Below are 18,029 nucleotides of genomic sequence, written 5' to 3'. Positions count from 1 at the left end.
GCCAACCACTCGTGATTTAAACAATGGCCAGCTAATTATAAGATCAGCCAAGGGCTAGCAATATGTACAATCAATAAATATAATAAAATTGATTACAATCAAAGGAAATTTATATGTACACCCACAAGCTACTGATTTGTACAGATTGTTATAGTGAAATGCACAGAAAAGTGCTAGTAATATGTAGTTTTGGAAAAAATAAATCGTTTTAGCCTGGCTTGTTTACAATGCTTGATCAATTACACGGACAATGGGATTAAATTAATGATTATTAAGAATGGACAGATCATTGTGTACCTGCATCCCCAAGCCAACAGAAGACATAGCAATGTTCATGGTTGCCCCGGTGACCATCTTCAGGTCCTTCTGTAGGAGCTCCATTACTGTGAGACCTGGAAACAGACACACATAAGCCTAGTTATGGGTAAACTGGGTTGGCTGCATGTGCCTAAAGTGTTTCTCAGAGTAGCCTGTGCAGTCTGTACAGGCTAATCAGGGGCAACACTTTAGTCTTAGATTTTTTGTAAACTAGAGATCTCTTTACACAAAAAGGTCCTTAATGCCAAAAATGTTGCCCCTGACTAGCTTGTTCAGATTGCACAGGCTAATCTGAGACAACCTTTTGCACACATGCATTAAGCCCAGTTTTTCCCAGAACAAGGCTCATACATAGGACTACAACAACAATTATAAGACATAGCACAGGGATATTAACTAGGGGTAGCCCAATCATTGACCTTTACAAATATATCTGAGTTCCTGGACTTACTGAGAGAATTCTGGTCATATATATTTAAGATTACTTGCAAAATAAAGGTGGGCAACTGCCATAGAAAATTATTGATTTAGTCAATCTTGTTTGATGAGTTTTAAAGTTAGTATAGTTACACAGATTTTCAAGACCTTAAGCAATACCACTTCTTTTTATAGTTGATTTGTATATGTCTTGTTTCATCGCGACTGAGGATGTTATATAGTCTTATTGCTTTCCGTTTTTTTGCAAAACTACTGAGAAGTTTAATGATAATTACATTGAAATATATTATCTTTTAATGCTCTTTGTGCAAAACTCTGGGTCATTGACCTTTTGCTACTGAATGGTTCCTCAAATCCAAGTACTGCAGCTGATGAGTACCTTAGCTTTCTGTTTATTTCTGATGCAATTATCTTTCACACAAAATATTAGTAAATGTAACTTACTGAATAAACTCTCTGATGGAAAACACAACCATAAGAGGGAATTACAAACTTGAAGCTGATCCATCTCATTTGCTTCATCACAAACAAATTACCCACTAATTCCCCGGGAATCTATATTACTTTAGGTGCATTATCTACAAAGCTTTATTGATGGGAAAATGAGGTGTTCAACTAGGTACATATTACTCTGGGCAAATGACAGAAGCCTGAGCAAGTCAATAAGAGGAATAATGAGGAATAAGCCTATCATAAATAGCCTGGACTTATGTTTTGGGAAGAGAAATTCTGAATGTAAGAAATAGACAGACAACGACTCATGGTGAATAAAGTAACAGAATAAGCTTCATTGAACAAGACAGCCAAAAGAACCTAAGTTGCTTACCTGGAGCCTGCAGGATGTTGTGTGATGTTTGGGTAAAAAAATGGGCTTCTGACCTTATGTGGCTTTTACCTTGTGTCCATCAATTATTATAAGAACACATAATCTGGCCATGATAAATGAATATTTGGCAATAAATGTGGTTTAAAAAGTGGTAATCATGTAAATGTTGAAGAGAGTTTATTCAGGTTATGTATAAATGTGTGATACACAATTCAACCTAAAATGTTCACTTGTAAACCCTTCATCAGTGTATTGTCACACAAGGTTACTGCAAATCACTATTATTCAGGTGAAATTAATTGTTGTTGATTTTTTGAGAAGACCATTTCACAAATGGAAGAATCCCTCTAAAAATTATCCCAACATTTAATTGTTTACAACCCAATTACCACCGCAATGAAATACATTTTTATCCAATGTAATCCACAGAAAGATCCTCATTTCTTTCAAAATCAAGATAATACACTACTTTGAAATCATTACACTGTTTACTTATATGACACTTGACATTTCCTGTCAAACACTAATGCTGTAAAGCTGTGTCAATACCATTAACTTTGTCTATGTAGATAAGTAGGGATTAGTTCAACATCCCAAAAAATGCTTACAGCCACTAAAGACTAAAATTTGACAACATGAAAACATCACTTTTTTTTCCAAATATCTCCTCTCTTATAACCTATATTATAGTGTAACAGAAATTAGGGAAATATTATCTCATCTAACAGTTTGTTGTTTACATTTTCAAGAGCTTTCCTTTACCGCTTAAATCCAGTTTTGCAGCCAGGAGTTCTTCAAACAGATTGTCTCCCTTTATATCAGGAACCAAGGGCAACAACTCTGCCAAGACTGCCTCATCTCGCGGAGTTATCTTCCCAGCTTGCACAGATTTGTTTACAGTATCAACCAGTATCGTGCCTTTAAACACAAAAATAATCATACTAAACTGACTTCTGCAAGGTTTGGAAAAGTACCTTTAAATATAAATATCATTAGTAATCCGCTATTATTTTTGTTTTGGTACCAATTGGTGTTGTTGGCTTAAATGATTATATTCTTCTTGGCATATTTAGGCAAAGTCCCATCAGTTTAAGCCTGTTTATGTCAGCTTGATGGCATCTTAACTCTTTCAATGTCTATAGAGGACCTATTCAGTCCATTTCCAGGAAAAACAGCCTTTGGTGTCTTGAGAAAGATCTTTAAATATTCTCCCTAGATGGAGATCGAACCCAAAACCTCCTGGTCTAAAAGAAGACTTCATAACAACAATGCAAATGAAACCTTAATAATAACTTTTAACACAATATTGATGCTGCATCTGGATTTATTTACAAAACATCACAGCAACCCACTCAACAATTCTTTGAAGTGGTTGTGTTTCAAATTAAAACAAGTTACAAAAATTGTCACAAAACCAGATTTTTAATGTGAAAAAAAGTCTGATTAAGGGAGACAACTCAAACTGAACTGATTATTTATCATTAACCCCCTTTGAATCAAAATAAATCTATTTTTAGCGACCTTGACCTAGGAATCCCGTCTGTAGATCTGCCGTGGAATCATATGGAATTCTATGGAAACCGTTAGATGGAATTCCATGGAGTATTGGCACTAACTTTCCATCCGATTCCATGCAATCAATGGAAAAGTGAAAAAAAAACAGAAGGGGGACTTGATATGGGATGGAATTCCATAAAATGCCGTGGAATTCCATAGAATTCCGTGGCATTCGATATAATGCCGTGGAATTCCATAGAATGCCATGGAATTCCATAGAATGCCGTGGAATTCCATATAATTCCGTGGAATTCCATAGAACGCCGTGGAAATCCATGGAACGCCGTGGAATTCCATGGAATGCCGTGGAATTCCATAGAATGCCGTGGAATTCCATAGAATGCCGTGGAATTCCGTGAAAAGCTATGGAATTTAATAATAAGCTGGAATAAAATAGAAAAAAAAACAGATTATATATCAAAGGCATTTTATTGATTTTGAAAAACAAATGTGAATGTAACTAAAGGTTTCATCATAGAAGTTAAACAAGAACAAGATCTGGCATCAATCATTAACCACACACATGCAGTCACAGTACATATTAAAAAATGAGTGGTTTTACATTTTCATAAAGTACCAACTCTCTTAACCACAGGCATGCATGCACACATTCAAAAACACATCCATAAACATGCACGCATATACAGGTGAGAAAAGAAAAACTTATAAAAGGCACAATATAAAACATAGAAGTAGAATTTTACATTTCGCTTATGACAAGTATACTTCCTTTCTCACATATGTTCATAAACACACACAATTACATGCACACACACATCACGCACAATTGTTCTAGAGTTTTTTCTCATAAATTTAACGTTCAACAACTGTTCCTTATTAATTCTAGAACACTTTCAGTATGATAACAGAAGTTCAGTTCTAGTTGATGTGTTCCAGTACAATTCTAGAAAAGTTCCGAAGGTTAACTTCAAATATTTAAGTCTGAAACCAACTTTCTAGAAAACAAATTCCCATGCAGACAGCCAGTATTCAAGTACTGAGCATAGTTAATAATAATACATAACAAATTAACAACTGTTGTAAATTTGTTATTTATTATACTATGCTCAGTACTGTTGAACACGGACTTAATTCAATTATCCAAGTTTCAAATTCCTAAATTAAAAAAAACAACAAATAAATTAAGACAAAAAACAAACACAAAATACAATTCACAAAATAAATAACTGGTCTTTTTTATACAAGAAGTTACCAAAATAAAACATGTCACCAGCCACAGACTGCCAGGCTTAACACAGAGGCTAGTTTTTAAAAATGTTTGTCCAAGTCTCCCACTGCCATTTTCCTTTTCTTCTGAGAATATTGAACACCAGTCACTGCCTCCGGGTCGTTTTTTGGTATGAGGTACATTGTATACTGCTCACATGTGCTCTACAAAATAAAAAATCATAAAAATGTCTAAAGCAAAGAGTTATTTACATTCAAACTATAACAAGAGATTGCAAAGCAATATGGTCCCCTACCTGTTAATCTTCACTATTTTAAGTTTGTTAAATATATTTGTTGCCATAGCAACCAGAATTGTTGCATTATAAACAACATGAAATGACGTGCAAAATGTCCTTATTGTCATCTGTTCATGTTTCAAGTTTCATGAAAAATTACTTAGAACTTTTAAAGTTATCCCAGGATCCAGAAAAGTGTAACTGACTTAGACCAATATATTGAATTCCAAGAAGACAAAATACTTTCAGGTGGTTAACATTAAATAACTTATCTAGCCCAGGGCATGACAATATTTACCATGAATTTGTGGCCCTGTAAGTCCTCTAGGTAAATGCGCTTAAAGAGCCGCTTTGCTGTTGGATTATTTCCCTGCCAAACTCTGCAGTATCTTCCATCAACTGGTCAATGGTAATTAAAGCACATAATGAAAATGTATAGGGAACGTAATTCATGAATTGTTTTAAATATTAAGTTGTTAAATGGTCTTTAGAAAGAGAACTAAAAACGAAGTGAATACATCGCAAAGCACTAAGCATAACTTAATTTGTTGGTATGATTAGTACACATTTATTATTGCTATAATAAGAATGATGTGTAATTCTATTGGTATGAAAATGCACACTCAGATACCTAAAAACCAATTCCATTGGTTTAATTTTTTATTTACAAGCAAATACGTTGAATTGATATCCCCCGCCAACATGCTTCTGGACACATAAGTATTATATTTGACACTCAAACAAGCATTTTTTAAAGATACAAAGGGCCATAACCCCGTTTTTAACAGATGGTGTACAATTCCATTTGGCGTGCATCATCCTCGTATCCATATATATACTCGAACCAGGTTTCAATGAAATCCGCCAAAGCACTTCCAGGATATGGCCTTGGACACACAAAAAGCATTTTTTCAAGATACAAAGGGCCATAACTCTGTTATTAACTAATGGTGTACAATGCCATTTGGCATGCATGTCCTCTTATCCATATACATACTCATACCAAGTTTCAGTGAAATCTGCCAAAGCACTTCCAAGATATGGCTACGGACGGATGGAAAGACGGACAGACGGAAGGATGGAAGGACGGACAGGCAACGCCAAAACAATATCCCTCCGCCTATCGCGGGGGATAATAATAAACATTAACACCATTAATGAGCATTGAGTGCTCAACATGCACAGTTAAAAACTTCCTTAGCCTGCAGTTCCATAACCTTGCATGATAAAATTCCGATACTACATTCAACGTTATTAATTTCTCCACATAGGTCTTATTACTTCCTTTTTCAACCTGCAAACTCCACTAAGTGAAAATTTGGGTGACAGCTGCTTTTAAACTAATATTTGCCATACTAAAACCTCAAATATCACATAAAAAGGTCTACAATAATGTCATAAGAAGATTAAATTTAAAGGAATATTTAGAAATAATAAAAATCACAAACCTTCAGTTGTTGTTCTATTCCTAGACAGACTGCTCAAACACTGTATGCATCACTCTTTAGCAATATTTCATGTCACTTTCCAAATGATATAAATACATAAGTATTTTAAGAAAGTGTTTTTAATGGAAAAACTAATGAACTCTTCTGTTTGTTAAATGTCTTTAACTTTATTTTAACAAGTTAAACCAGTACATTGTCCACCATGTTTCATGTTTCAATCTAACAGGTAAACTTTCTGTATTTGAATTCAGCCAATTAGAAAAGGCTGTTATATCTTATAACCAATAGATTTGCAGCAAACATACCCAACATCTGATGTACAACACATGCTTGGCTTATCAGATAGATTGTTATTTGACAACCTGGACTGGCTGAGTTTGATATTGAGAAAAAACAGTGTGTATACCACTTGGACAGGGTTAAGAAATTTAAACTTGTAGAAATTGCTTTGAAAGTAACAACTACTCCTACTTCTGCAGAACTACTACTTTAATTAATACAGCATCAACAACACCACCACCAACAACAACAACAACAATAACAGCAGCAACAGCAACAGCAGCAACAACAACAGCAGCAACAACAACAGCAGCAACAGCAGCAGCAACAACTGCTACTACAGCAACAACTGCTACTACTGCTACTTCTATTGCTACTACTATTGCTACAGAAACTGTTAATGCTACTACTTCTACTACTACTACTACCACCACAACCTCTACTGATATAAAAAACACTACTGCTACTACATCAATTACTACAACAACAACACCTACTACAACAACAACAACTACTACTACTAATACAGATACTACATCTACAACTACTACTGCTGCTGCTGCTGTCGCTTCTATGAAGTCTATTTGGCTATTTGTAAGTGTAAGGTGTTCTATATGTGTTCTTATTCCCCATAAGAACTTAAAGCATTCTAGATGTGTTCTAGAACTACATTTTAAAACATTTTTAGAAATTTTTGACCATATTTTGTCCTTGAAATGTTCTAAAAAGGTTCTTGAAATTATTGGAACAGTTTCAGTCCTAAGCCAGTTTCCACAAATGTTCTGGATTTATTCTAAAAAAACTGTTTTGGAACAATTCCAGAACATACGTTTTAGAACACAAATATGGAACAGTTCCAGAACTGTTCCAATTTCTAGAACAAATTTATAATTATCTTTATTGCATTTTCTTTTAAATACAAAATACATGATGCAAATAAATTCATACATGTATTAAACTACAAATACATTTCAGACAACCAGCGAAAATTTTCTAAGTTATTTTTCATTGATTTCCATCCAAGAAAATGTATAAGTTATTTTCCATAACGATTTCCGTTGAAAAAAATGGCTAAGTCCAACTTTCCATGGTGTTTTCCATACATTCCGTGGAAATGCATGGAATTTTAGTCGAGATTCCGTGGAATTCCATAACAGCTTCAGATGGAAAATTGGCAAGTGGATGGAATTCCATCAAATTCCATGGATTTCCATCGATTTCCGTAGAATTATATAATATTTTCTATGGAATTCCATAGAAAAGTGCTAATGACTATGGCAGATCTACAGACGGGACTGATATTGACGTAATTCTTTCATGCGACACACCGTCTCACAATGAATGACATAGTTATGACAAATCTCACAATGAATGACATAGTTATGGCCCGGAAAAGCTCATTTATGGCCATTTTTGACCTTTGAACTCAAAGAGTAACCTTGACCTTGGAGATATTGACGTAATTCTTTCGCATGACACACCTTCTCATGATGGTGAACAAATGTGCCAAATGATTTTAAAATCTAACATTGAACGACAAAGTTATGGCCCGGACAAGCTTGTTCCGCCTGCCAGCCCGCCTGCCAGCCCGCCCGCCAGCCCACCAACATTCGCCAATCTAATAACCAGTTTTTTCCTTCGGAAAACCTGCTTAACCAGAAAACAAGACGGCCAAAGGTCCTGGATTATTCACCTGAGAACCACAGGAACTAAACTATTCTAAGAAGCTTTTCAAGTTTTGTCCACTTTTGAACTCAGCTGAGATATTAATAGTAAATATTTTTACAAAATGCTTTATGCTGCTAAGGTAAAAAAAGATTTGATTTCTTTCAATTCAGCTATATAAAGAAATCTGCCCACCCCAGATAGCCTGTTATTCTCTAACTTGGCCAGATATGTTTAAAACAAATGTTTTGAGCAAGTTTAATCTAGACAGCACAAAAAATGTGACTAAAACAATCTACACAAGGTTTCACTCTAGCCATATAAGAAAAACAGCCCCATCCCTGGCGGCCATGGTTTACAAAAGACATGAATTTCCAACCTCACTTACCGTAAGTCCACGAATATAATACGCTCTCGTGCATAATACGCACCCCCGAGTTTGGTCAAAATTTATCGGTAAAAATTGAAAATCCGAGTAAAATACGCACTAAAAAATGTGTCAATATATTTTTGTGTTGTGAAAATAGCACAATTTGGTGTTGTCAACTGTCTGTTTCACAGTAATACCCAGGTATATTGATCGGGATGTGTTAAAGTGCTGTTGTTATGACAGTTGCATAATAAATATCTCTGTCTATTGTTTATATTACCATTGATTGTTACCGATAACACACGGGCCCCTTGCTGACATCCTGGTCAAGCAGTCATAATTACAAAAGAAAGAAGCAGAGACGCTGTTTTTTGTTTTCACATTTAATTCAATTTGACAATATTCGGGACAATTATAATTATAGTAATAATAAAGTAATAAGAAGACAAAATGGTTACTTCCGTTTTTATAGTTGTCTAGATGAATTACTTTTCCAAAGTGTTACAAACTCGATACTTTAATATAACTTAAATTAAAATTAAACCGCTCGTGTTTTTCATGATCTCTTTAATTAAAATACGCTGCTGTCATTAAGCTTAGTTTGGGAGTAAAAAACTAATTAATTAATTATCACCTTTCAATTTAATTCGGCAATCGGCAGACAGGTGAAATAGACTCTATTAGCATCATAAACATAATTATTTAATTACCACTCGTAACTTCAGATATGAGAAATATGCGGTAGAAAGATAAATAGTACTCAGCTAAGAAATATTTATTTACAGGTATTGTCAGTTGTTTTTTTTTCATTTGCTAATCTCTTTATAAGACTTAGCGTCCAGTCGCTATTTTGTAGGCAGACGACGATATTAACTGTGTATTCAAAGTATACAGTGTCTGCGCATGAATGACCCAATATTACCTGATAGCTCCTCCCGTTCTCACGTTTCATTCGACAATGTCATTTCATGTGTAAGCGAGCTCAATATGTTGATTGGCCAGCTACCATGCGCACTTCAATAACAATACGGTCAAGCGATGTCTCATAATCGGGTATAGACCGGGTTTTGTTTACTGTTGGAATTGCGAACACTTTCATTAAAACAAAGAGACAAATATAGAAAACCAGTCCGATATAAATGGAAGATGTTTTCAATGAAATTTTACAAGATTTTCGCATTTTCACAAATAAGATTTTTATTGAGCCAAATTCTCAATACACTGTAACTCCAATATAAAGCGCTCCGTTATAACACTGAATCCAATATAACGCGGAGGGTGCTTGGATCCCATTTTTTCTCCAACCTTCCGTTTGATTTCTGATTCAAGTCCGTATTATGCAACTCCATGTATTTTCAGACAATTCAAAGATGGCGGCAATCACATGTTGATTGCTTTATTCAACCGTCCGTTGAACCGATTATAATAGCCTCGAGGTTAAACAACACCGACAGCTAATTGGTGTTAATCTGTTGTGTAATGACAATAAAGGTGTGAAAAACTCGCGTGTCAGTGTTTATTCCATGTATTCCTCATCAGAGCGGTTCAGTGCGATAATTTCCATAATTTAAGTGCAAGCGGGATAGTTATACAATTAAAGTAATTCAAAACGATTAAAACATTCTTACATTGATATGGTTGCAGTTTGACTATATTAAATGAGCGGCTGTGAAATATACTGCCTACTGTTTAAAACAACTTTTTCTGTCATTTCATTATCATTCTAGTATTATGTCATTTAATCTTTCAGTTCGTGTATAAGAAATTAAATAATGCAGACGATTTATTTACATGGAAACGCAGTGTACCGGTAATTGTTAACAGAGTTTCACTTTCATTTTCGCGCGGTATCAGAAAGTCCCCGTGAAACACGTTTTTTGCATGCGTATGACGCAATACAACAATTATTTGTACATGAGTCGTTTTGCATTCAATCTAAATTTAAAGTCGCTCATCCGATGAAAGCTCTGCCCCATAACGCACTGTACTCTTAACACTTCTGAAAATGGCATATATGCGTACGGTTGTGTTTACGAATTTCTTAAACATATATCGTCATTAATGTTCAAGATTATTATTTTTTAAGTGATGTTGCAATTTTATTGGATTATCGGATAAATGTGCACATAATTATATTATAATTTTCTTAAGAAAAGCGGTATGTATACTGTTATTGATACGATTCGGTTTATATGCATTTGCGTCAACACAGCATGGCAATATTATTATATACATGACCTATATTATAGGCTATTCTCTACCTGTTTTTTTTATAGCGCCCTGCAGTAAATGAGCTCAAAACCTATAATGCGGATCCGTTATAACGCTGTTTCGCGGCTTGGACCCCATTGACCGCACTATATTGGAGTTACAGTGTATTTTCGCAAATAACTCAAATCGCGAACGACAGCGCGAGCCCTGTTGCACCCCTTTGATGTAATGGTGTAGTTCAAAATGTCTGCCGCGAAGCTAATAACAGCGATTAAGTTGAAAACTTGCACAGGAAAAATTTTGTTCTGCTCTAAACTTGTATATTATACGCACCCCCAACTTGAAGAAAAAAATCGGCAGGTAAAAAAGTGCGTATTATATTCGTAGATTTACGGTAGATAGCATGAAAAATTAATGTTCTCAGCATGTGTCATGAAGATTCAAACACAAAATGTGACTTCAAAAGTATTCAGAAGCTTTTCTATATTGTTACCTAGTGACCCTGTATTTTATACCATGCATGATCCAAGAGTCATCTTGGCTGAGAAGTAATTGAAACAAATGTTTTGTCCAAGTTTTATGACAATAGAGTTATCACAAGGCAAATGATGTTGACTTGCCTGTTGGCAATGCAAGGCTCACAAAAGGTGACCACCAAAGCCCACAAGGTTTCACTATAGCAATATAAGATAAACTACCCTACCCCAGATGGCTATGTTTCTCAATGGACCCAAACCATTTTTAAACTTGGTACAATATCACTAAAATAAACGCTTATGGAGAGTTTCATGAACAATGGACACATTTATTTGACTTCAAAAGGATTTTCTATAGCCATAAGGAAAACTGCCCTGCCCCCAGGCATCTATGTTTTTCAACAGAATGGCAGCATATTCAAACTCAGCCTAGATAACATTTAACCAAATGTTCTGAGCAAGTTTCATGAAGATTGGACAAAACATTTGACTTCTGAAGTATTCAGGAGTTTTTCGGCGTAAGCTGTATTAAGCCAGCTTTTCACCCTGACTTGACCTTTGTAAGTGTCCAATAATACTCAAATAAAACTTCCCGCGGCTAGGTACGAATGAATACACTTCATTTATTCCATTGGCTGATTTGAGTATAACACCAGAACATTGGAAACATATCCGCGTCTTTTTAACACTGTTTTACTGCATGAAACAATTTTATCTCTAATGAAAAGGCTCAATAGATAGAACAGTTTTACAATCAATTTTCGACATAAATACAGTTTGTGCGTTCACCTTGTATTTTCAGAGAATTACCAGCGCAAAAGCGTTTATACTAAAGGCTATGTTGTCATATTTAGTACTTACTTGCATTGCATTTCAACCCGCGAGGTTTCGGGTCAATTCGCGGCCATTTGTGAAAGTCAGAGTTTATATACAGTTCATCACCGGAGATCGCAGAAGGGGTTGCGATCATTGTGTTACACCGGTCTTACTGACAATAACGTAGTGACTGTAATGCATTGCATTCCAATCCGCAAGGTATCAAGGTCAGTTTGCGGTCAGTTGCAGAAATCTTTATATAAACGCCGTCTCGTAAACTTTGTGCACTTGAAGTCTGTTTTGATCAGAAAGATACTAAATAAAGATATTCGGCGATATTATTGTGGTATGTCAATCATCGATTTTTAATATGGTTTCAACATTTGCATGATAAGGACCAATTTTGATAAAATTAATTAGAAATATTTATCCATTTAGACCAGTTTATTAAGCATGAGCACAATAATTCACTATACTATAATTATGCAATTAAATAAGATTCGAGTATTGCCGGCTGACCTATATGCACTCGTTTATTTTCATGTTTCTTGTGTTTTTCTATTCTGTAAATATAGATATCTGAGTAATAATATCACATAAAGCAAAATAAGCAACGAAATCTGGCGCAACACCCCGTAATTGATTTGCTTATGATGTAGCTAAGAACTGCGCAGAAAAAAGGCATCCGCTACTTTTTATCTCATAGAGATAACTTTTGATCGTTCATAAACATCGACCACAATCAACGCCGTATATCTTTTTTAAAGATATTTCTTGTTTTATATAATGTTAACTTGTGACCCAGTTTTTTATACCCTGCATGACCCAGTTTTGCCCACTGCAGCGAAATGATGTTCTGACCAAGTTTCATGAAAATAGACTGATCACAAGATAAATGTAATTGACGCCCAACAGCCAAATCAGGACAGACAACAGGTGATCACAAAAGCTCATGATGAGCAATTTGTGCTCTTGTGAGCTAAAAAACAAGCAATTTCTGTCCACATATTTGTTAGCATTCAAAAGAAGGAAACACACACTTATTATACAGTTTTCTAAAAAGTTACAGCTTAAAAATAGCTTATAAACATTACAACTTACTGCACAGGGTGTATATCCGAGATGCAATTGTTTATCTATGAAGAAAGATATCGTTCAGAATATGTAGTATCTTAAGCATAGAATAGATAACACTAACATTTACTTCAGTGTCGGTTACAAATTGATGTTAGCGTAAATCAAATACACTTTAAAGCTAATGTGTCATATATATTGGGAAAATGAGACAAATGTGTAACATTTTGTGTGAATAAACCTACTAACTGAGTGAAATCATACACCTCTTGTCTGCTGGGGGATGGAGGAGGGGTGTCTAATAAAACTTCATAAATTAATGTTTGTCGAAAATTACCAAATATTCACTCTATGGTTTCATCATTAGTTGAGGCCCATTTAAAAGTAGGCAATGCTGCCCTTAAGACAAATCCACTAGCCAGATAGAACTCCCAAAGTGCTGTAATTGTGGCAAAACTGGTTCATATCAAATAATTTCCGTTATGATCATCTAAAGCTTTCTTCAGCCGCAACTTTGGCCAAACATTTTACAGTAGTCAATAACACAATGTTTGTAAAGAAATACAAAGACCATACTTCTGCCTAAAGTGATTGAAGTTATACAATTCTCTTCTTTATAATCATCTACACTAAAAGATGATTTATTAAAAAGAGATGTGTTTGTCAGAAAAACAATGCCCCCTACTGCGCTGCTTTGAAGCCATATATTTGACCTTTGACCTTGAAGGATGACCTTGACCTTTCACCACTTAAAATGTGCAGCTTCATGAGATACACATGCATGCCAAATATCAAGTTGCTATCTTCAATATTGCAAAAGTTATGGGCAGTGTTAAAGTTTTCGGACAGACGGACAGACTGACTGACAGACTGTCAGACAGTTCAACTGCTATATGCCACCCTGACGGGGGCATATAAAACAACAACAGACAAAGTACCATAATTAATTCCTCCAAAACAGGTCAGAGTCACAATTCTGTCATCAATGATGATCTATGCATTAAGGTATGAAAGTTTGAGTCAGAATCACCCAAGAGGTAATAAGGAGCTTGAACTAAAAGCTATAGGACATATGTAGAGATGTATGGATGGAGAAATGCTATATGCTTAATGCCTCCCTCTGTGTGGGGGCATAACAATCCTTGAGATGCTCTACAGCTACATACAGTACAGCCAAAGCGGAACAAACGTATTTCGCGATCCACGGCGGCAAGGCGAAACGAGTCGATGCCGCGTCAGTCGTTGAAGCCGCGTCAGTATGCGGCGGCAAGTCGCATTTGCCGCGAAACTTCGCATCTGTCCGCTGAGGCATGCCGCGGTCCGCGACATGATGCCGAGTCGATGCGATCATGAAATTTTTTTTTTTTAAATTATTAGTTACATGTAGTTAACAAATTTTGAAAGAACAATTATAATAATAATTAAAATCATAATAAATTTATTGTGCGCGGATTGTATAAGCATATACATGTAAGCATAGTTAATGTGTCTGGCCAATTATTAAGTTTGTTTCCCGCCCGTAGCTTATGTATTTCACACATAAACAAGGTCACGTAATTATGTTTTCGCACATACAAGTGGTCAAGGCTCCAGCATATGGTGGATTTATAAATTAATTGCATGTTGATTCCGCTATTATATTTTAGCTGAGAAAATTAGCAGTTTGAAGCCACATCAATAATCAAGACGGTGAGGACGTATTTGTAGTTTTGTTAATTATCAGCTTATTACAACTATTGTTTGAATATGCGTATATAAACACGTTTTATTTTGTTTATATTATACAGTTAATATCGCTACTAATTACCCGATAATCCCGTATATTCCAGTTTTAAAGCAAATGCTGGTAAATATTTACGATACACAAACATTCTCGATATTTCCTTAAGTATCAAATACATTTGGGCATTTGTTACTATTTATAGAGATGATGAAAAAACTTCTAATCGGGGCGTTTTTTTTCTCCACTGAACATGGATTTACGCCTGACGTGATGTTCATGTATTTATACAACACAAAATACACCCAAACTTTCCAAACGACGTTCTACATGTCTGCATAATTTTCGCGCGCTTTTTATGAAACAAAGGATATTTTAGCACTGTTTATTTGACGCTAGAATTTGCCAAAGGACGCGTTAGCATTAAAATTCTGAAGTGTGTTTCGGATTACAAATATAATAATGATAATCGAACGAAACATAAACAGTTGCGCGTAATTAATTCTACGCTACACATACATGTATGTACATGTAGGTGGATATCTTTTCACTCGATCCGCCGCGTACGTATGCGGCGGATTTACTCCGCGAAAGTACGCAAGGTTAATACAGACTCGGCGTCGTTGCATGAATGCCGAGTGCCACGGCGATACGCCGCGTGAACACACGATTCGGCCGCCGCGGACTAATAATCTGGCCGTGGCGTAGCCGCGGATTATGTTTGTGCCGCTTTGGCTGTACTGTATAACTTTTTGAGGTTTTATTTTGATATTACCACATGTGCACAAATCAGTAATCAATGTCCCTTCCCAAGTCCCAGTGTTTAAAAAAAACAATAAGTTGCTATTAGTTCAAATAGTAAATTATCTTAAGCAGAGGACTAAGTTCCAATGCCAATACTTACTAAGTTTTAGAATGTCCAGATATTTATTGACATCCCTTATACTTACCAATAAGAAGTTCTGCAACAATTGGATCTATGGAGAAATCTGGATCACTCATAAGATTTTCTGCAACCAGGGTGCAGCAGGAACCCACAAAGTCAAGCTTCTGTATGACACTGAAAGGGAAAAAGGGAGAAGTGTCATTCAGGAGCCTTTCTGCAATGAGTGCACAGAAAAAACACACAATATCAATCTTCTGTGTGACACTGAAAACAAACACCATCCTTGCAGTAACATTACTGGTTAGACACAAAGCTTTATCATATCTCTTTTGCAACATGTTCAAATACTATTGTTATTTCATATGATTAATTAACAATCATTCCAGATTTGGAGGGATTTTACTGATTAACACAGCATGTACTGCTAACCTGCATAGGAAAGTAACAAAACCAATGGAAGGAGTTTGGAAAACAAAATGGCAAAATCAAGGTCACAACAACCATAACTCTCTAAATAAATCTTCTTACCAGAACCCACAAATAACATGAGCATCTCCTCAAGGCAGTTAAGCTTTCCATAAAGCTTCATTGAATTCCAGTCAGTATTTTGGGAGAAATGGCCCGGACGAGAATTGCACTATATCTACAGTTTATAGAAAATTTCAAAGGGCCATAACTCTGTGAAAAATCATCCGACCAGAACCGGCTGATAATATGCACATCTCTTATTGGTAGTGAAGCTTCCCATAAAGTTTCATTGAATTCCCGTAATAAGTTGCTGAGAAATAGCTCGGACAAGAATTGCACTATATGTACAATGGAAAATTTCAAAGGGCCATAACTCTGTGAAAAATCATCCGACGAGAACCGGCAGTTAATTTGCACATCTCCTGTTGGAAGTGAAGCTTCCCATAAAGTTTCATTGAATTCCTGTCATTAGTTGCTGAGAAATAGCCCGGACAAGAATTGCACTATATGTACAGTTAATGGAAATTTCAAAGGGCCATAACTCTGTGAAAAATCATCCGACCAGAACTGGCTGATAATATGCACATCTCTTCTTGGTAGTGAAGCTTCCCATAAAGTTTCATTGAATTCCGGTCATTAATTGCTGAGAAATAGCCTGGAAAAAAAATTTGCAAGGACGGACACACGCACGGACAGACGAAGCGGCGACTATATGCTCCCATCCAAAAAAAATTCGGGGGAGCATAAAAATGGAACACCTGAGATTGAAAATGAAAGTAAATCAAGATCACTCAAATGCTTTTCTGCATTCAGACTGCAGTGTGAACATAAAGTTTATCATAAGGCAGTGACATATGCACAATATTAAACTGGTCATTCTGGCCATATACTACACATTGTGTATCAGTAATTATCGGTTAAATTCAGTAAACATATGCACACATTTTAGATTTCCAAGTGTTATTGTTTGCATCATTTGAAGTATTTAAATCCTTTTCAGATGTAACTCGTTCATTCCTCACGTGCACAATAGTTAGAAAAGAGCATTACCTTGCATATGCTTTGGTTCAATGACACAATACTGGTTTATTTTCAGTGAAATAAACATCACTTACTGATGTCATTTTGGCATTTGTTGAATTATTTTCTGTAGACAGGGGTGTTAAAGTTTGGTTATAAGACAATACAACAAAATATTGAAAAAACAAAAACAAACATAAATATCCTGTTGCAACATGATCATAAATCTAAATATTGCAAAAAGAACTGTTTCATTATCAAACCTGTTTATATTATAAACATAAATCTGTCATCCAGGGAAAGTATTGTAATAAATGTTGCGCAATAAACAGTGAAGGAAATTCCTGTTCAATGACAAAAACTAAATCCTTAAAAGAACAAGAAATTTGTGAATCATACATGAATGTCCTATTGTCCCTGCTAAATGCCACTTGACACATCAATGCGTTTTAGTTGGACAACCATCATAGAATGTATTATGGAAACAAAATAATTACACAATTTAATAAAGGGCGATAACTCTAAAAATAGGAGAGCAGGAGTTATAGTTTGTGTGCACTGCAAACTTTCTGAAAAGACCTATCTATTTACAATAATTCAAGTTCCTATATTTACTTCATTTGCTAAGATATCCTCTGGATAACATTCATATACAAACAATACAATATAACAAAAGGCAATAAATCTACAAGTGTGCAAGCAAGATTATAATTTATTTTGCGCTGCACATCCCCTGTAGTTAGATCCACTGATCTTTTAAGTTTCGAGTTGATACCTGTAATAGTTTTTAAGACAAAATTTAAGTACAGACATAGGCAAAGGGAAATAACTCAAAAACTAGACCATCAAGAGTAACAGGTGTTGAGCACTGCACATCCCCTTAGTAATATCTACCTGCATAAATCTGACAAATAACTTTAAAATAATACCTAACCTTGTTTACTTTTTGAGACATGCTTCTGAAAAAATTAAGTAAGAACATTTACACAGG

The 18,029-nt window shown here is 35.4% G+C and overlaps 1 protein-coding gene and 1 long non-coding RNA gene across 5 annotated transcripts in view; both read right to left on the bottom strand.

Moving 5' to 3' along the window:
• LOC127850425 (uncharacterized) overlaps positions 1 to 18,029 on the bottom strand; it is a 165,365-nt gene that overhangs the window by 85,848 nt on the left and 61,488 nt on the right. For 3 of the 4 annotated variants that reach the window (XR_008035284.1, XM_052383449.1, XM_052383450.1), the window contains exons 2-4: positions 15,615 to 15,724; positions 2,345 to 2,500; positions 298 to 392 (exon numbers count right to left, since the gene is read on the bottom strand). Coding sequence is in view for 3 of the 4 variants with exons in the window: in XM_052383449.1 (XP_052239409.1) it covers positions 298 to 392; positions 2,345 to 2,500; positions 15,615 to 15,724 (361 nt within the window). In the remaining variant the exon portion in view is untranslated. Of the gene's footprint in view, positions 1 to 297; positions 393 to 2,344; positions 2,501 to 12,971; positions 13,012 to 15,614; positions 15,725 to 18,029 lie in introns of those variants that run through there. The other variant, XM_052383451.1, reaches the window with a different exon arrangement.
• LOC127850441 (uncharacterized) lies at positions 3,568 to 6,467 on the bottom strand. The gene is made up of 3 exons (XR_008035299.1): positions 6,054 to 6,467; positions 4,904 to 5,004; positions 3,568 to 4,531 (listed from the first exon to the last, which is right to left on the bottom strand). It is a non-coding gene; the product is annotated as an uncharacterized LOC127850441 (long non-coding RNA).

The sequence above is a fragment of the Dreissena polymorpha genome, chromosome 11 (assembly GCF_020536995.1).
Source record: "Dreissena polymorpha isolate Duluth1 chromosome 11, UMN_Dpol_1.0, whole genome shotgun sequence".
NCBI lineage: Eukaryota > Metazoa > Mollusca > Bivalvia > Myida > Dreissenidae > Dreissena > Dreissena polymorpha.
This window is presented reverse-complemented; position numbering and strand designations above follow the sequence as displayed.